Genomic DNA, 20,388 nt, shown 5'->3' with positions numbered 1-20,388 from the left:
CTTTTCCTTCCTGTAAAAGAGATCTCACATCTGTTTTGTATTGGTATAATTGCTTCCCTGTATGCCATGTTTCCCTATTGTACATTGATAAGACGTGGATCCACAGTAGATTCTGGAGTCAGGGCAGCACTGACTTTGAGGGTGCTTAGGCAAAAGTGAGGACTGCAGATGCTGAAAATCAGAGTCTAGATTAGAATTGTGCTGGAAAAGCACAGCAGGTCAGGCAGAATCCAAGGAGCAGGAAAACATAGCTAAGGAGAAGTCAAATGTATAGCCTTGTGGTTAAAGAGTGATGAGGGTGAAAGAACAGGACTTTGTGTGTGAGAAAGTGTCAGCGCTGCCATTAAGTGCTGTGGGTGGTGTGGCGCTGTGGCAGTGTGACATTGCCAGTGAGGGGCATTGTCAGATTGCTAAACCTTATCCAGGTGCTTTTCAACAATCTCGTGGGCACAGGCAATGCAGCATCAATATTTTGGGTCCAATGACCCTTATTCAGAAAATATTTATGATGCCTGGTTCTGATCTCATTCACAAGTGCATTACACCCACCCCATTAAGTCATTACATGGTCTTAAAAATCTTAACTGGACTTTTCTTTAGGAAGAAAGAGCCCCAAGCTATTTAAAAACTGGCAAAGTCTCTCAGTTGTGGTATAATTGTAGTAACTCTCTTAAGCACTATTTCTAGTGACTTTGTATTCTGTTGAGACCAGACATCTTCACTAGACTTATGTTGAAGGAAATTTCTACATAATTTCAGAACACATTCCCCGCTTTTTAATTTGAAGCTTTCCGAAATGAACCCCATGCCAATATGCTTGTTGACAGCCTCAATCACGTGCATCCCAAATTTTAACAATCTGCCATTTAGTACTCTCAGATTTCACTATTCCCCCGTGCCAGTTAGAAACAACACAGGGTTAGATATTTACAATTGGCTCAGGAACAGCAATTCAGGCTGTTTCCCACTATCACACTCCCAAGTTTTAAGCAAGTTATTTTCACACTAATTGGGTTGAATTGCGGTCATCATTTCTTGATGTTGGTCCAAGGTGAGAATGGAGGGAGGCGGACGCTGAAGACAGCAGGTCTGCAAGCTTCTCATCATTCACTGGGACATCACCCTCGTCCTTGGATGACGTCTGGTTCCTATTTCCTATGGCCTTGTAGTCCAATTCTTGCTTTTACATCTGATCTCTATTTTCTGTAGGATAAGCAGTGATGGTTCTATTGGTTGCTAAATTAATGGTTGCTGTTGAGGCTCATGTGATGACATGACAGATATTTGCTGGTGTAGCCTGAAAAATAAAACGTGGACCACAAAATATGTTATAGGAAAGATATTATTAAATTGGAGAGGGTTCAGGAAAGATCGAGAAGAATGTTGCTGGGAATGAAGAGTTTAAGATCAAAAAATTGACTGGAAAGGCCAGGAGTCTTTTTCATTGGAGTGTAGAGGTTGAGGGATGATCTTATTGACATTTATAATATTATGAAGGGCATAGATAAGGTGCATAACAAGGGTCTTTTCCCTACGGTGGGGCAGTTCAAAACTCAGAACATTTTTTAAGGTGAGAGGAGAAAGGTTTAAAAAGGACATGAGGGGCAATTTCTTTTACTTGGGTGTGGAATGAACTGCTGAAAATGTGTTGCTGGTTAAAGCACAGCAGGTTAGGCAGCATCTCAGGAATAGGGAATTCGACGTTTCGAGCATAAGCCCTTCATCAGGAAAGGCCTTCATCAGCCCTTCCTGATGAAGGGCTTATGCTCGAAACGTCGAATTCCCTATTCCTGAGATGCTGCCTAACCTGCTGTGCTTTAACCAGCAACACATTTTCAGCTGTGATCTCCAGCATCTGCAGACCTCATTTTTTACTGTGGAATGAACTGCCAGGCAAAGTGGTGTTTGCAGGCACAGTTAAAACATTTACAAGACATTTAGATAAGTTCATGAATAGGAACAGTTTGGAGGAATATGGGCCCAACATGGGCAAATAGGACAAATTTAGTTTGGGGACATGGTTGGTATGGACTGGTTGGACTAAAGGGCCTGTTTCCATGCTTTAATACTCTGTGATTCTAAAAAGTGCATGAAATGGGCTTTTCCTTCTATGAAGAAAGTGGTCTCAAGTCGAGATGTTGCATATACAGCATTATATACAACAGAAGTCTGGTCAAGTACTGCCAGTCTCATGAAGAATAAGTGGCAAAGGTAGATCTTCATTGATGTACCCAAATAAGTCACAGTTGCCATAGTCCCAGAGAACCATAGGGCTTTCTCTCATTAGAAAGAGAGATGACTGATGGTGGATTTGCCTGTGGTTCATCATGCCTCAATTGACCTCATGGCAACATCAGCTGGTGCAGAATTACTGTTAGCATTACCTTGCATTGCAAACCAGTCGTCTAGTTAACTGAGCGAAGCCAGATACATGCTGATGAGTCGATAGACACAGGCCCAGGAGGAGCGTTGGCATAGTTACAATACCGCTCAGGTTATTTCACCTGCATTTGTTTGTCACTCACAAGCCTCTGAGCTTTGTCATTCAAAAGGAATATCCACTTCTCCCTCTTTCTGTTACGTTATCCACAACAGCAACCAAAAACAATCAACTTAGAGAGCAATATACACCAACAGATGGAGGTAAAAACACTTGATCTAAACTTTATCTTCTTCATTTCAGAAGCTTGTTTCAGGTACTTGAGTCATAGAGTCATAGAGTCATAGAGATGTACAGCATGGAAACAGACCCTTCAGTCCAACCCGTCCATGCCGACCAGATACCCCAACCCAATCTAGTCCCATCTGCCAGCACCCGGCCCATATCCCTCCAAACCCTTCTTATTCATATACCCATCCAAATGCCTCTTAAATGTTGCAATTGTACCAGCCTCCACCACTTTCTCTGGCAGCTCATTCCATACACGTACCACCCTCGGTGTGAACAAGTTGCCCCTTAGGTCTCTTTTATATCTTTCCCCCCTCACCCTAAACCTATGTTCTGCACTCCCAGTTCTTCGAGTTGCCAGCATCCAGATGACTGAGCGAGGCACACGCCTTATCTCATACAAAATCCAATATGCAGTACTTCAGAAATATACGGAGACATTAAAATCAAATTATACATTTATCCAGTCAGTGATACAGTCTCACGATTTTTCCCCAAAAGACCTATTGGAAAATCAGCCAGTCCACGCACAAAGTTCTAGTCCATGTCACCTACTGTGCTGTCACCCAAAATCTGGCTGCAGCATTTTTACACACACTGAGTGGTCAAATACTTTTTAATCTAAGTTAATGTTTCCTTGAATGGCAAATCGAGAAATATTTTTGAAGGACACCAGCCTATTTAGAGGAAGCCAGCAGCAATATATTTAAGAATAAGCATTTTTTCCTTACTTTCTAGGGGCTGAAATGATTTGCTGCAAACAGAGCAGATACATAAAACAAAAGTAGTAAATTGACTGCTTATATTTAACTGTCGAGGTTACAACACAGCAGGAGCACATTTGATCCAATGTTTCTCTGTTAGCTTTTTGACAGAACAATCCAAATCAAATTCCACTCTCTTGCTCTCTCTTCATAGCCCTGCATTATCTGCTGCTTGAAATATTTATTCACTCTTCTTTTAAAAGGTGCAATGTTGTTTGTTACAAACATGTACCCTCTGGCAAACCATTCAATTCTCTAGCAATTTCTCTTTAACACGTTAATCATTCTTAGAGACAGTTTAAATTGATGACCCTTTAACAAGATGCAAATTGTTTTCCTCTAATTCAATATGTAAAGACAATTTATTAAATCTCCTTTTCACCAACTCTAGTTCAGAGGAAATAGTTCCATTTACCTTAAGTCTCTTAGTACTGTTGCTTCTCATCCTTGACACTAACTTTGACAAATCTACATCTGTTCTTTCTGGTTTTCAGACCCATTCTGGCTCCACTTCAAAAATGGGTGACAAAACTTCCTGTTGACTGATCGTCCCTCAGTGGAGGAATCAGTACTCCTCTGTGTTGAACATCACTGGAAGGAAGCACTGACCAAGGCACAGACTATATTCTGGGTCAGCGACATCAATGTCCATCAGGAAGGCAGGCTTGGCCACACCACTACTGACCAGGTTGGTCAAGGAACAAAATACATTGCAAACAACAAATGAAATTCCATACAAGTGCCAGACAATAACTATCTCCAACAAACGGAGAAACTAACCATCATTCCTTGACATTCAAGGTATTATCGTGACTGAATCTTTAACTATAAACATCCTGAAAGTTGCCTTTGACCAGAAACTTAACTGGACTATTTTCATTTAAGTACTGTGGCCTAAACAGCAGTTCTAGGGCTAGGAATCTTGTAGTGCTTAACTCAACTCCTGATTCTCCAAAGCCTGTCCATTATATACAAGTCAGGAGTGCAAAGGAATATATCGTGCTTACTTGAATGAGTGCAGGTCCAACAACACTCAAGAGGCTTGGCAACATTCAGGGAATAGCAGTCTGCTTGACCTGAACCACATTCCCTGGCATCCACTTGCTACATCATTGGCACTCAGTAGCAGTAGTGTGTACCATCTACAATTTTGGATTAGTGGTGCTGGAAGAGCACAGCATTTCAGGCAGCATCTAAGGAGCAGCGAAATTGACGTGTCGGGCAAAAGCCCTTCAGCAGGAATAAAGGCAGAGAGCCTGAAGCATGGAGAGATAAGCTAGAGGAGGGTGGGGGTCGGGAGAAAGTAGCATAGGGGACATTAGGTGAGTGGGGGAGGGGATGAAGGTGATAGGTCAGGGAGGAGAGGGTGGAGTGGATAGGTGGAAAAGGACATAGGCAGGTAGGACAAGTCCGGACAAGTTTTGGGGTCAGTGCTGAGCTGGAAGTTTGGAACTAGGGTGAGGTGGGTGAAGGGGAAATGAGGAAACTGTTGAAGTCCACATTGATGCCCTGGGGTTGATGTGTTCCGAGGCGGAAGATGAGGCGTTCTTCCTCCAGGCGTCTGGTGGTGAGGGAATGGCAGTGAAGGAGGCCCAGGACCTCCATGTCCTCGGCAGAGTGGGAGGCGGAGTTGAAATGTTGGGCCATGGGGCTGTGTGGTTGATTGGTGCGGGTTTCCCGGAGACGTTCCCTAAAGTGTTTTGCTAGGAGGCGCCCAGTCTCCCCAATCTAGAGGAGACTGCATCGGGAGCAACGGATACAATAAATGATATGGATGTGCAGGTAAAACTTTGATGGATGTGGAAGGCGAATCCTTCCACTTCCTCCAGACCAAAGGCGAGCCATGGGCACATGTATGAGCCCCAACTATACCTGTCTCTTTGTTGGTTATGTAGAACAGTCAATCTTCCGTAATTACACCGGCACCACTCCCCACCTCTTCCTCCGCTACATTGATGACTGCATTGGCGCCACCTCGTACTCCCGCAAGGAGGTTGAGCAATTCATCAACTTTACCAACACATTCCACCCTGACCTAAAATTTACCTGGACCACCTCTGATACCTCCCACCCCTTCCTGGACCTCTCCATCTCCATTAATGACGACAGACTTGACACTGACATTTTTTACAAACCCACCCACTCCCACAGCTACCTGGATTACACCTCTTCCCACCCTACCTCTTGGAAAAATGCCATCCCATATTCCCAATTCCTCTGCCTCTGCCGTATCTGCTCCCACCACAGAACACACCAGATGGCCTCCTTCTTTCGAGACCGCAATTTCCCTTCCCACGTGGTTAAAGATGCCCTCCAATGCATCTCGTCCACATCCCGCACGTGCGCCCTCAGACACCACCCCTCCAACTGTAACGAGGACAGAACGTCCCTGGTGCTCACCTTCCACCCTACCAACCTTCACATAAACCAAATCATCCGCCAACATTTCTGCCACCTCCAAAAAGACCCCACCACCAGGGATATATTTCCCTCCCCACCCATTTCCACCTTCTGCAAAGACCGTTCCCTCCGTGACTACCTGGTCAGGTACATGCCCCCCACCCCCCAGAACCCACCCTCCCATCCTGGCACCTTCCCCAGCCACCATAGGAACTGTAAAACCTGAGCCCACACCTCCCCCCTCATCTCTATCCAAGGCCCTAAAGGAGCCTTCCACATCCATCAAAGTTTTACCTGCACATCCACTAATATCATTTATTGTATCCGTTGCTCCCAATGCAGTCTCCTCTACATTGGGGAGACTGGGCGCCTCCTAGCAGATGCTTTAGGGAACATCTCCGGGAAACCCGCACCAATCAACCACACCACCCCGTGGCCCAACATTTCAACTCCCCCTCCCACTCTGCCGAGGACAAGGAGGACCTGGGTCTCCTTCACCGCCGCTCCCTCACCACCAGACGCCTGGAGGAAGAACGCCTCATCTTCCGCCTCGAAACATTTCAACCCCAGGGCATCAATGTGGACTTCAACTGTTTCCTCATTTCCCCTTCCCACACCTCACCCTAGTTCCAAACTTCCAGCTCAGCACTGTCTCCATGACTTGTCCTACCTGCCTATCTTCTTTTCCACCTATCCACTCCACCCTCCTCCCTGACCTATCACCTTCATCCCCTCCCCCACTCACCTAATGTCCTCTATGCTACTTTCTCCCGACCCCCACCCTCCTCTAGCTTATCTCTCCACTCTTCAGGCTCTCTGCCTTTATTCCTGATGAAGGGCTTTTGCCCAAAACGTCGATTTCCCTGCTCCTTGGATGCTGCCTGAACTGCTGTGCTCTTCCAGCACCTCTAATCCAGAATCTGGTTTCCAGCATCTGCAGTCATTGTTTTTACCCTGTACCATCTACAAGACGCAGTGCAGAAATTCCCCAGGGCTCCTTAGATAGCAGTTTCCAAACTCACATCCATCTAGAAGAACAAGGCCAACAGATACATGGGAAGACCACAACCTGCAAGTTACCTCCAAACCACTTACAATCCAGACTTGAAAATATATCTCCATTCCATCAGTGTCCCTGGGTCAAAGTTTTGGAACCTCCCTTTGTAGCAGTACTGTGGATTTACCTGCTATGGTTCAAGAAGGTAGCTCACCACCACTTTCTCAATCTAAATAGAGATGTGCAAAATGTGCTGACTCAGCCAGCAAGACTCACCTACCCAGGAATGAAAAATAAGCAAAATATACTGGAGGAAACATTGCACAAAAAGTCAAAATACATTATGTGCCATAGGATCTTGTATGATATTCTAAATCGATTATACCAAAAAACTTCTCCTGACAGTGAGAGACCTGCAGCCATTAGCGCTCCACCCAGGTATTAGAACAGAAATTTTCCTGAAAATGCAAAATCCATACGCAAGTCATGACCTGCAAAGTTCAAGTAGGTACACAATTAAAGCCTTTCCTGAATCCCAGTGAGAACAACCTGCCTTATCCAAGTAAATTCAATGGAGTTGGGGATCAGTTTTCAGCATTTCATTTCCTACATATTCTTATTTCCCTCTTGTATAGTTGCTTGCCAATAGGCATGGTGTAATTTATTTAAGGCATGCATGCTCAGACCCCTGGTGAATATTTCATAGGGCTGTGATTCAGGAGCTGGTTCAGATCTCTAATTTCTTGAAAATGTGGCCGTAACCAAGGTTGACAGTCTCTGGAGTTCTCATTAAAATCAGACCACACAGACAGAAGTGGGCTTATGAACAAAGCTTCCATTGGTTACTTTTTTTTCACCACTTCCATTAATTAAAAACAAGAACAAGAGCTTTATTTGGATCATGAATGACATACATGGGTTGGCATCATGCTTTACAATATGACCAGTGCACAGAATCAAAATTCCAAATGACAAGATGCTGCCTCCCAAATCTCTGGATTGGCTATTTAAATCAACTCAATCTGTGATTACAGCTGAAAATGTGTTGCTGAAAAAGCGCAGCAGGTCAGGCAGCATCCAAGGAACAGGAGATTCGACGTTTCGGGCATAAGCCCTTCTTCAGGATTGAGGAAAGTGTGTCCAGCAGGAGGCCTCCCTACCTTTAATCTTAGCCTGCCGGACAAACTTTCCTCATTCCTGAAGAAGGGCTTATGCCCGAAACGTCGAATCTCCTGTTCCTTGGATGCTGCCTGACCTGCTGCGCTTTTCCAGCAACACATTTTCAGCTCTGATCTCCAGCATCTGCAGTCCTCACTTTCTCCTCAATTTAGGGCGGCACGGTGGCACAGTGGTTAGCACTGCTGCCTCACAGCGCCAGGGACCTGGGTTCAATTCCCGCCTCAGGCAACTGACTGTGTGGAGTTTGCACATTCTCCCCGTGTCTGCGTGGGTTTCCTCCGGGTGCTCCGGTTTCCTCCCACAGTCACAAAGATGTGCGGGTCAGGTGAATTGGCCATGCTAAATTGCCCGTAGTGTTAGGTAAGGGGTAAATGTAGGGGTATGGGTGGGTTGCGGGTCGGTGTGGACTTGTTGGGCGGGAGGGCCTGTTTCCATACTGTAAGTAATCTAATCTGTCATTAACATTGACATCACTCAGCAATTTGTCTACTTCTTTTGTTGGAGCACATTATGGTTAGAGCTTCCATCTACTGCTCCATTATTCAGACATGAGCTTTCCCATCAAATACAGATGGGTGATTTAAGCAAATACATGAGGATAGGGAAAGGCATGGACAGACCCTAACCTATCCTGAAAATAGTGATTTGAAGCTCTTTGGAATTCAAGTTGCCTTCAGCTTGACCTTTTCTTTTTAGCTTCTGTCGAATTATTGGGGCCAATCGCTCAGCTGCTTCCATTGGGAATAGGTTACTGACGAAGCAGATCGCTACTCAGCAAATTTTTCCTATTTACGTCAACTGTGGGAGAGAAAGAGAATGCACAGTAACTATCCATAGCACGGTGTAAACAATTTAGTCGTAAGCGTAACGGCTTTTAATAATGATCAATGATTAAACAGTCAAGTGTCTGCCAGCCCATGCTCAGGCCAATGCTATATTGATTCTATTATCACCATGTTGCAGCCAGATAACAGCTCTAACTCCTGATCTGTAACTAAAATCTATTGCCTTTGTTCAAGCACAATGCTGACGAAGTAAATATGATACAATCCCCAAGAAAGAAACATTTCTAATCAAAATTCCCTAAGCCATTGAAGGATGACCCTTTATATATCTTCTGCTTTCACAAGTGTTATTGTAGGATATTGCAGCCATGATCTTAATTTACTCAAAGGGCAAGCAAATACATGGGAGAACAAGGACACGTCACAAGATAATGCACTGCACAGGCAGTATACAGCTGTTCCCATCTCCAGCTGTGCAAAGCTCCAGCTACTTCAAAGTAAAAGAACAATGTCCAAAGTAAACCAGACCAGCCAATTACGTTGACAATAACATACAATTAAATCAATGAAACGAGAACGACTTATTCTCTAATACATACATTCACAGATTGCTAAAGTACTGTTTAATATGAGAGGAAAATGAGCGTACTGTCCTTGGCACTGTGATAGTGCGGAAAATGTGTTGCTGGAAAAGCACAGCAGGTAAGGCAGCATCCAAGGAGCAGGAGAATCGGGCATGAGCCCTTCTTCAGGAATGAGGAGAGTGTGTCCAGCAGGCTAAGATAAAAGGTGGGGAGGAGGGACTTGGGGGAGGGGTGTTGGAAATGCAATAGGTGGAAGGAGGTCAAGGTGAGGGTGATAGGCCGGAGTGGGGGTGGGGGCAGAGAGGTCAGGAAGAAGATTGCAGGTTAGGAGGGCGGTACTAGGTTCGAGGGAACTGACTGAGACAAGGTGGGGGGAGGGGAAATGAGGAAACTGGAGAAATCTGAGTTCATCCCTTGTGGTTGGAAGGTTCCTAGGCAGAAGATGAGGCGCTCTTCCTCCAGCCGTCGTGTTGTTATGGTCTGGTGATGGAGGCGTCCAAGGACCTGCATGTCCTTGGTGGAGTGGGAGGGGGAGTTGAAGTGTTGAGCCATGGGGTGGTTGGGTTGGTTGGTCCGGGTGCCCCAGTGGTTTTCTCTGAAAGTTCCACAAGTAGGCAGCTTGTCTCCCCAATATAGAGGAGGCCACATCGGGTGCAGCGGATGCAGTAAATGATGTGTGTGGAGGTTAAGGTGAACTTGTGGTGGATATGGAATGATCCCTTGGCGCCTTGGAGGGAAGTAAGGGGGGAGGTGTGGGTGCAAGTTTTGCATTTCTTGCGGTTGCAGGGGAAGGTGCCAGGAGTGGAGGTTGGGTTGGTGGGGGGGTGTGGACCTGACGAGGGAGTCATGGAGGGAGTGGTCTTTTCGGAACGCTGATGTGGGAGGGGAGGGAAATATATCCCTGGTGGTGGGGTCTGTTTGGAGGTGGTGGAAATGGCGACGGATGATATGATGTATATGGAGGTTAGTGGGGTGGTAGGTGAGGACCAGTGGCTTCTGTCCTGGTGGTGATTGGAGGGGCAGGGCTCAAGGGTGGAGGAGCGGGAAGTGGAGGAGATGCGGTGGAGGGCATTGTCGATCACGTCTGGGAGGAAATTGCGGTCTTTGAAGAAGGAGGCCATCTGGGTTATATGGTATTGGAACTGGTCCTCCTGGGAGCAGATGCGGCAGAGACGAAGGAATTGGGAATACGAGATGGCGTTTTTACAGGGGGCAGGGTGGGAGGAGGTGTAGTCTAGGTAGCTGTGGGAGTCGGTCAGTTTATAGTAAACAGTTTATAGTGCTGTCATTTTAACAAGGTTATTTTGACCTTGGGTTTTTTTAGGATAAGTCATAAAGGCAGAGATGCAGAGGGGTTTAGAAAGAGCCTAGTTTAACAATTGCAGGGGAGTGGCCTGTTCTCCCAGTCCAAGTTTTTTCTCGTTTGGTTTAGCATGGCTGTCACAAGATGTTGAATTCCAGGGAAGGTTGCAAACTTCAGCAAATGTTTCCTGACTGAATTTCTCCATGAAATCTCTTTGGAACTTGTTCCCTCTTGCATATAAGAATCTGTGTTTGAATTTACCTTTTTTGCCAAAGGAGTGGGTTTAGGGGATGTTGCTGGATTGGAACAGTTCCTTAGTTAAGTTGCTGTATAGGATGGATTAAGTTTTCCAGTAGTTAAGTTATTCTAAATTCTGTTTTCTTTTGTTCATGTTTCAACTGCAGCATTTAAATAAATTCTATTTTGCTTAACGCTGAGTGGTTTGACCAGCTGCATCACACCTGGAATATCCACTTCACATCTGCCTTTAAAATAAGAAAAAGTTAAGGTAAGGCTACCTTCTTAAAATATCTTGAGGGGGCTTGGCCTGGTCTATAATAATACCCCATATAGTGTATGCATTCTTGTGAGTGGTAGGGCAAATTGACAAGTTACATTAAAAAAAAAGCATATGCATGACATATAAATGGACTCAGAGATGACAGAGTAATAAGACCATGCTAAGATTTATAAATCACCAGTTAGAGCTGAGTTGGAAGAACATGGACAATTCTCAATTCAGGAAAAACATACAGACTACAAAGAAAAGGGGGTTTACTTGGATGCAATTCATGATATAAACAATGGCACTCAGGTCAAGACCTTCCAGAATATCCAGACCATCGTTGGACCTTGTGAATTACAATCTACGTGAACATGATCAGAAGAGGTGTAATTGAATTAGAATGTCAGGTTAACTTTGGAGAAGAAACACTGGAAGATTCCTGCCCTGAGCATTGAAGTGATCAAACTAGTCTGGGAGATAACTTTGATCCTCCAATCTCAACCGCCTTTTAAAAGAGGAGATATCCACCCCAATTAGCGATAGGTCCAACACTCCCTTGCAGAAATTCATTAAATCAGCTTCTACCTCATGAGATGGCAGCCTGGTCTGATCACTTCCCTGTGAAACAAAAACCTTCCAGACATCGTACTTAGCTCTAACCATTTACAACTTAATCTTCTGACCCCTGAGCTTCATCCACTCATTTAATTTCAGAAAATATATGTAGTATACTCTCTTCATCATCTTTTGTTCTTATAGTTGTAGAATGCCAACGTTTTTACCCTATTGTGTAACAAAGATGATTTGAACTGGGAGTTAATCTGAGCAAAAGAATATAAAAGCAGCAGGAGTAGACCAAACTCCTGTGGTCCATCTGCCATGCTTTTTGAAATCAAAGCTGACTTTCAGCTTCACCTCCATTGTCCTGTCTACTCTCCATGTTCCTCGATTTCCTGAAAGACCTGCCTAACACAACCTAAAAGAACCTTCTCATCATCTCAATCACAATGACTGTCCCCAGCCCTGAGATGGCCTCCCAATGTTCTGGATTTCTCAGAGTCAATAGCCTTCAGAACTTTCCAAGTTTCATCTCGATGACTTCATCTTCTTGTAAACACTAGCAATTAAAGGCCCGATTTACTCAGCACTTCAATGCTCTCATCACAGGAAAAATTCCAATGGTGAAGTTTGCTTTTACTGATTTTCCTAAGTGGAAAATGAGTAAATGGGACAAATGTTCAATGCTCAATATCCACATTATAAAAGAGTCCTGAAAACAGGTCTTCTTTACATCCCATGTGGTAAATGTTTTACTTTTTGATGGAGAAAGCAAGAGAACTAATATAGGACCCCTCCTTTGAAACTTCTTGGTGTCTCTTCCCAAGAAATTTCCCAGTTTATTTTCCCTCCCTTCAATAGTATGGTAGGGATAGTCAAACATAGCCCCATTGCATGTGTAAAGAAAATGATGTGGAAAACAACTTGAATACTGAAGTGCTGGGCCCTGGTATGAAGACGTGATCAGAGTGAGAGGAAGTATGCATTAGTCCCAGGTTTTTCATTAAAGTTCAAGTTTCAATACAACCGAGGGTAACTAATTGATGAAACGCAATTTGCAAAAGCTGTTAAGAATGGGTAATACCCCAAGAGTAGCATTTTGTAATCAAGTTGAATTTCCTGTGCTTCTAAATAAAGAATACTTGCCTCGTGATATATCCCACTTTATTTTTGAAATAAACACCAAGCATTGCCAAGTGTCAATGGAGTATCCTGGAGGAATATAGTGAAACAAGATGATTTGGATAGTAAAACAATAGCGGCAGCACAGTCCATGATGAAGAAACATTTCAAGTCAATTATTTGGAAAATGATGCCGACAAGATGAAAACCCCAATGGATTTGTTAAAGGCATATCATGTTTAACCAGAAAAAAAAACGATGGAGTAACTTAGTAGGTTTGACAATATCTCTGGAGAGAGAAATAAAGTTAATGTTTTGAGTCTTGTAAGACTCTTCTTCAGAGATGCTGCCAGAACTGAGTTCTTCCAGTGTTTTCAGTTTTATTTCAGATTTCCAGCATCCACAGACGTTTGCTTTCACTTCAAGCTTGACCAACTTTGATGAAGTAAAACAAAGGGGTTGATTTTTTTTTAACAAAGTACCACTCAATAGACTTGTAAGAAACTTTAAAGCTTATGGAATCACATGAATCAATGGTAAACTAAATAGAATCTTGCTGAATAGGCTGGGGCTCGTTTTCCTGGAATGTCAGAGGCTGAGGGATGTCCTTATAGAGGTTTAGGAAATCACATGGGGCATGGGTAGGGTAAATAGACAAGGTCTTTTTCCCAGGGTGGGGGAGTCCAGAACTAGAGGGCTGAGGTTTATGGTTAGAGGGGAAAGATTTAAAAGGGACATAGGGGCAACGTTTTCACACAGAGTGTGGTGCGCGTATGGAATAAGCTGCCAGAGGAAGTAGTGGAGGCTGGTACAATTGAAGCATTTAAAAGGCATATGAATAAGAAGGGCTAGACGGACTGGGGAAAAATACTGGCAAATGGCATTTGATTAATGAAGGTCAGCAGGAATGAGTTGGACTGAGGCTGTGTTTCTGTGTTTGTGCATTTGTGTGACTCTATGACTCTATGGTGAAACATTTCCCAGACTTGAGGGAAGTTTTCAGCAGCACTCTCTAGAAATCAGTATTAAGGATCATTGCTTTATTTGTTATATGTTAATGAATTCGACTTGGGTGTACAGGGCATAATTTTAAAGTTTGCAGTTGGTATAAAACTCCTGTTGCAAACAATGGAGATGAAGTTGAGAGACCTCAGGAGGGTACAGAGAGCTTGATGAAATAAGCAATGTTAAAAGAACAGAGACCTAAGGGGGCACTTATAAACCCTATGACCATAGAAGTAGGGGCAGTAGTAGGCCCATTGAGCCTGCTCTGCCATTCAATAAGTTCATGGCTGATTTGATGACATTCCTCACCCCCACTTTCCTTGTGATTCCCTTACAGGTTATGTACACAAATGTGAACAGTGCAAAACAGGCTGAGAAGCCTCTTAAAAAGCAACATGGGATCCCTCCTTTATTGATGGACAGTGCAAATGTCAGAAAATTATGCTAAATCTTTATAAAATATTGATTAAGTCTCAACTGGATTAGGGGGGGTTCAATAAAGGCCATGTCACTTTAGGTGTGAACTCAAGTCCTTAGAGAGGATGCAGGAGAGATTTACTGGAATATAGCCAGAAATGAGAAACTTTGGGTCTAAGCAAACAATGGACAAGCTAGGTTAGTTCTCCTTAGAACTTAGCATGTGAAGACGCAATTGTAATTTTTGAAGATCTGTCTAATAGCGTATAAGCAGAGAGCGCTGCCATTGACAGTAAGGTTGGTGACCAATATGATTGGAAAAAAAAGCTAGAGATGACATGTGAACTTTTTATTTGTACAGATTTGGGAGAAAGAAATTGATTAATGACTTTCAAAGGAGAATTAAACAAGTATTTAACAGGTGAAAAATTACAGTCATACATTGAAAGAAAAATTGATGGGGTTAGTTATATCTGCCAAAGATTACACAGAGGCTTGACATGCCAAATAGCCTTCTTTATATGCTGTGTCTTTCATAAGAGTCTAAAAAACACATCAGGTGATTTTCTTTAATCAATACGCAGAACATAAGAGAACAACAGAGGAAACCCTTTCTCATTAGTGATGGCACAACCTATGCACAACAAAACTCCACATTGTATCTCCCACTATCTCCCCAGCCATGAAAATAATGAAGATAAATGTATTCAGTCTAATTTAAGGTGAATGCAACATCTGGAAAATTCCTCTCCATCTCCCAAAGGCATCAAAGTAGTTCCAACAGACAACAGCATCTGGGTGACATATCCTACAAATCCCTAACTGCCTGCCATGCACAGCAATGACAGGCCCACTTAGGAACACACACAACCCTCTTTTGTAAGATTTCCAATGAATGTCTCTAACCCATTCCCTCCCCCAGTCACTGCCATATCCCCAAACCCAGTTTATGAGCTGTTGCCTTATTTTAAAGGTCAATATCCCTTCATGGAAACATCTAACATCTAACCTAATTCAAGGTTTAAATGGCATCAAGAACATGTAGTTGGTATTCCCTAATGTATCTAGCTCAAATAATATATTCACCTTGACCAAATCTAAGGTATAAAGCTTCAACGCTCTAAGCCTATTTAGTAACTTGGTGCCAATATGATGTACACATTTAAATTCAACAGTAGCAATGAAACAGTATTCCGTTCAGTGTGAGTAGCTGTCCCAATCATTTACGTGTATTTTTCCATCATCCCCAACCTATCAATCAGCTGACACCACAGACCATTCTTACCCAAGGCACTAGGTAAGTGACATGCACCAGCACTTTGTCAATGTCACTCAGAAAGGAGCTGCAGGGAGATGGTGATTCACCCTCAGTCCCTGCAGGAAACCACCTGACTTCTGCTCAGCACGGTGAAGATCAGCGACTTATGTCCTCTGTGCATTTGTCAAATAGCCGTCAGGCTATTAAACTAAAAGGTAGCTGACAAGACTAATGTACAAGACTGCATAATCTACCACTGCAGCACAGCAAGTAATTGCTTGTATAATAGAAGGGGTTACAACCTTATGGGAAGCCAACTGGCTCTCTCCAGTAAAGCAGAAATACATTCTTGCAAATGAAACAATGATTCCAAAAAAAAACAAACATGAAACTCTCATTTATAATCTGAAAAATATTTATTGTTGGTAACCACTGAAATCTCACAAAGTTGATTGGTATTGTAGAAACTACATAATCTGTGAAATGTAATTAGTAAATAAGAATCTTCCAATCACAATTGCTGATGTTATATATAGTGAGGGTAACAGCAAAATGTGGATCTTTAAACTGGAGAAATGTACTCCTCCAGGCATTTGTTAAATTATGAAAAGAAAATGTTTCTTTGCATTTCCTCCAATGATTTCAATATAGAGAAATTAAAAAGTTACGGTTATCCCTGCCTGACTGCTTTATCCTTAAAGAATGACATTACCACCAGGATTTGCAACACCAGTCTGGTGTAAGCGCTGCAGTGCAGAGTCCACATTTATTAGCCTGATATGTCCGTGAAGTGACAGCAACTGTGATCACAGCTCTGCTCATTAAAGTTTGCTAAAATTAGTACTATTTCCACTTATAACCCTGTGAGGTATTATTTGCTCATTATTTTCCTTTTGGCGCCTTCGCTGTTGCTGCACTGCTCTCACCTTCCTCTCAATCTCATTGCACAGGATGTTGCGAGCATGAAAGCATTCTGGGTAAGGTCAAGCAGAATTGCCAACTCATGGGAAGCCCTGGTTTCGGAAAGACCAAAATGGGAGAAGTCTCACTTGGGAAGGCCATTGAACACATCAAGAGATTTCATAGGGAGTGTGCAGAGGTGAAGTCAAGACATGGGAGGGAACACACAAATCTCCATGCAAGTATTCTACCTTAGACTCCAGGCATGTGGAAAAACCAACAGCTCCTACACTGGACTTATCAGCCTTTCCGAACCCATTGTACTGGAGCGGAAGTAGGTTTATCCTTGATCCTCAAAGACTGCCTGAGAAGATTGACACTACAAATTTCAACTGCAGTACAATGAAGCTAGCTTTCCTGTTTCCAAACAGTGATTCATTCTGATCTATGCCACACTCTAAATAGAATACAGGTCTTGTGCATCAAAATTCAGTGCTGAAAGTTTTAATTTCCTTAACATTGTTACCACAATGGGTTAGCACCATGAAGCGTTATGGTGCTTTATCTTTTAAACAGTATGGCTGCAGAAACAAATGTCTGAATCTTTTAGGAGCATGAACAGCGTCAGCTATGGCAAGGAATCTCAGAATTGTAAGAGAAGTCAGATGAGGTCTCACTCGGGTCCAGAGGCACCACCTGTTAATGGGGGTTATATGAATAGCCTCTTAATCTGCAAATCCTGCCTCATTGATATGTAGCTTCCTGTCTTCCCAACAAAACTTATAATTGACCATTTCTGATGTGAAAATCAGAGCGATACCTGGCAACTTCAGTTTGCCACTTGCTCCTCCCAATACTCCACTTGGCACCAACATCTCAGGGCACATTCATGGTCAACATCACAAAGACTACAACCCACAACCCCTACCCCATCCATGGGCATTGACATCCAACATGCACCAAGCTCCTGGCATCATCATGGTACATCTCCAGTGCACTTGCAGCATGTGTCTGCACTTTAAGGCTGAACGTTGGGTTCTGCTACTGCTCCTGCTGTAAGTACCCTTTATGCATTTGCATCCATTGAATGAGGTCCACTTCAGGTCTTTGTCTTGTTCTCTTGGTGCTCACTTATTTTGAGCCTATCTGGATGATCACAACATCACTGTCTTGTCTGGCACTATCCTGCCCTTCCATCCTGCAATACTCAGCCAGAGCTTCTCGGCTGATGACTTCTTATTCATTTGTCTTTTAATGCAGTCACAATGTCAGGAAGCTTGACTTGTCCAGTTCAGAGAAAAACAATTCAGTCAAGGTGTCCTGGCATAATATACCAAGGACAGCCTTCGATACTTGTCCAGTGGCAAGGGCCACTTGGGATGTCCAGGGTCAGGGCCCGCTCTTCTTAAGAGGTAAGGAGCCCAATATTGAGCAGCCCAACTGGCTCTTTCTGCCCTCTACTGGGCTGTTTTCCCCTGGAATGAGAGAAAGGCAGGTATTAAGGAAGACAAAATTGGTTGGCACTGCTGTCAGTGATAGTGTAGGTGGGTTAAGGTGGTGACATGTTCCGAAGGAGTGAGTAGGCAGCAAGGGGGGGCATATTACTGGACAGGGAATTGCTTGGATGAGAGCAAGTGAGGGAAGGTGTATGCAATAGTGAGCATGGTAGACTATGAGCCTTGCTGGCATGTGGATACAGTTACAGAGATAGATTGAGTGTGAGGCAACAAATAGAAGATGGTGGAACTTACAGTGGTGGAGTGGAGATGGTCATTTACCTTTTGCTTAATTACTGTGTAATCCTCAATTTGGCTGAGACTGAGGTGGTAGCATCGGACCAGTCTGGCTGAGCCAGATAGTGTAGTACCCTCTGTTCATTGGGGAAGAGAATGTCTCTGCTGTGCACCACCCCACAGGCACCAGCTTCCCCTTCACCACCACAACGGGAGCATTAATGGTGCACGGCAACTCCCAAGTGGCAGTGCTTGCCTGAGTGCACAATTGCCGTTTTAAAAATAGCACGGGAGCCAGGGATGCTGGACTATTCCATGATATCAAGACAATTGTGAGTTTTTCTGGGTGAGGTGGAATCCAGCTGGCATCAGACAAGATCTAGAACATGGATGAAAGTTAATGAGGTGAGTTTAGGATGATAGTATGACGTCTTATAGCAAGACACTTTCTATGAAACTGATGAGGCTTACACTTTGCTATAATATGACTAGAGGGGTAAATTCAGTGACTGGTTGATAAATCTTTATATTGCCATGATGGGATATAGCACATAACAGTTTTGAAGAAAGTTCAAACAGACTGGACTGTGCTCCCTTGAGATAACAACAATAACAAGGCCAACATCTTCCTGGTTAATAGCAAGCCACTCCCTGTGGAGTGTGTCCAAAGTGCAGACACAATTTGTGGTTTAGCCCTTGAAGAGCACACAAGGGAAGGCCAAGGGTTTAATAGCAAGTGTCACCTCTACTGAAGTGCACTAGTTGGAATGAATGTTCTCATGGCACCCACCTGCACCAAGCGTTAGACAACGTTGAAGCTGACATAGTCAAAAAACTATCCCCTGGTTGCCTCCGTCTCTCACTCCAAGTTTTACACGCCCAAAAAAAGAGCAGAACAACAAAGTGACTCTCTCTCAACCTGAATGCTGTAATTCAATCACGTGTGAAAAGAATCAGAAACACAGAACCTCAACCAAATGAGACAAAGGTAAGGGTTGTGAAACTGACCTGTTCAACTACCATTACCAACATTATGAGTACATTCCACTGCAATAGCCACAGGACTCAACTATCTGCTCTTCATGAACAATTAAGAGACTGATACATAAATCATTTTATTAAAAAGGAAGTTTTACCTTTTTGCTTTACTTGTTACTTCTACCCTAATAAAAGCAAGATACTGTGGTTGTTGGAAATCTGAACTAAAAAGAAGAACAAGGCAGGTCTGATACCATCTGTCCAATGCAACTCTTTTGTAGATCTCAAGATGCTGACAAACCTGCTGAATTTTTCCATTACTAACTTACAGTGATTGTAACAAGGTCAGCCAGGTGGATCTCATAGAATGTGAGTTCCCTGATTGGGGCTGTTAACCTGGTCCAGTCAGGCAGCTCTGCTGGATAGATATAAGCAGGAGGTTATGCTCACTCTGAGAGCTGGCTCTTAGGGGCCAGACCAGTGTCAAGTCCTTTGCATATGCAAATAAAGGGTGACTTGATGACAGGATACTGGCTGCAGAGGAGTTATTGCAACCACTTTTCTTCCTTATTTCTCTATTGTTATTGTTATTTTTTCTTGTGTGTAGTAATGAATAAATTTACTCTTTTTGTTAATTTGACAAAGTCTGGTTAAAATGGCTCCTTTTTAAAGCAAAAGTGCATTTAGTCTGGGAGAGAGGGATCCACAAGGGAAGACATTTTTCCTTAAATTAACTTTGTTGCAGCCAATCCTGTGACCGGGTGAATAAAGAAGAAAAGCCAGTTCATCCCTCCTCACCAGAGAGCTTAACAGTTTGGGGTACCCTGGCTGGAATCACAAGGAAGCATTTCATTTGGGGTCTGGTCATAAACAGATCAAAGGCTAAATGTTATCAGAGTATTGTATTGAATGGTCATAGGATCTCATAAGAAAGTTTTCCCATTCACCGGAAGTTCTCTCTAAGGTTTACAAATTACTTTCAATGGTCAGTCTTCAATACGAACTATGGATTAAAGGGTCAAGGCCCAGGGATTACAAAGTGATTAATTGAAAACATCATGCAAACTGTTGGAAAAGCTCAGCAGGTCTGGCAGCATCTGTGGAGAGAAATCAGAGTTAACTTTTCAGGTCCAGGGACTCTTCCTCAGAACAGTTCTGATGAAGGGTCAAGGGAACTGAAACGTTAACTCTGATTTCTGTTACCCAGCAATTTCTGTTTTTGTTTCTAATTT

At 43.4% G+C, this 20,388-nt stretch overlaps 1 protein-coding gene across 5 annotated transcripts in view; it reads right to left on the bottom strand.

The window, feature by feature from the left end:
• LOC132825811 (astrotactin-2-like) overlaps positions 1-20,388 on the bottom strand; it is a 1,607,744-nt gene that overhangs the window by 1,154,124 nt on the left and 433,232 nt on the right. The window contains exons 4-6 of one of the 5 annotated variants that reach the window (XM_060841304.1): positions 18,858-18,873; positions 15,560-15,580; positions 5,504-5,517 (exon numbers count right to left, since the gene is read on the bottom strand). The exons of 3 other annotated variants lie outside the window; for them this stretch is intronic. In XM_060841304.1, the coding sequence (XP_060697287.1) occupies positions 5,504-5,517; positions 15,560-15,580; positions 18,858-18,873 (51 nt within the window). Of the gene's footprint in view, positions 1-5,503; positions 5,518-15,559; positions 15,581-18,857; positions 18,874-19,711; positions 19,730-20,388 lie in introns of all 5 variants that reach the window. One more of the 5 variants, XM_060841301.1, reaches the window with a different exon arrangement.

This window comes from Hemiscyllium ocellatum, chromosome 21 (genome assembly GCF_020745735.1).
Source record: "Hemiscyllium ocellatum isolate sHemOce1 chromosome 21, sHemOce1.pat.X.cur, whole genome shotgun sequence".
Lineage (NCBI taxonomy): Eukaryota > Metazoa > Chordata > Chondrichthyes > Orectolobiformes > Hemiscylliidae > Hemiscyllium > Hemiscyllium ocellatum.
This window is presented reverse-complemented; position numbering and strand designations above follow the sequence as displayed.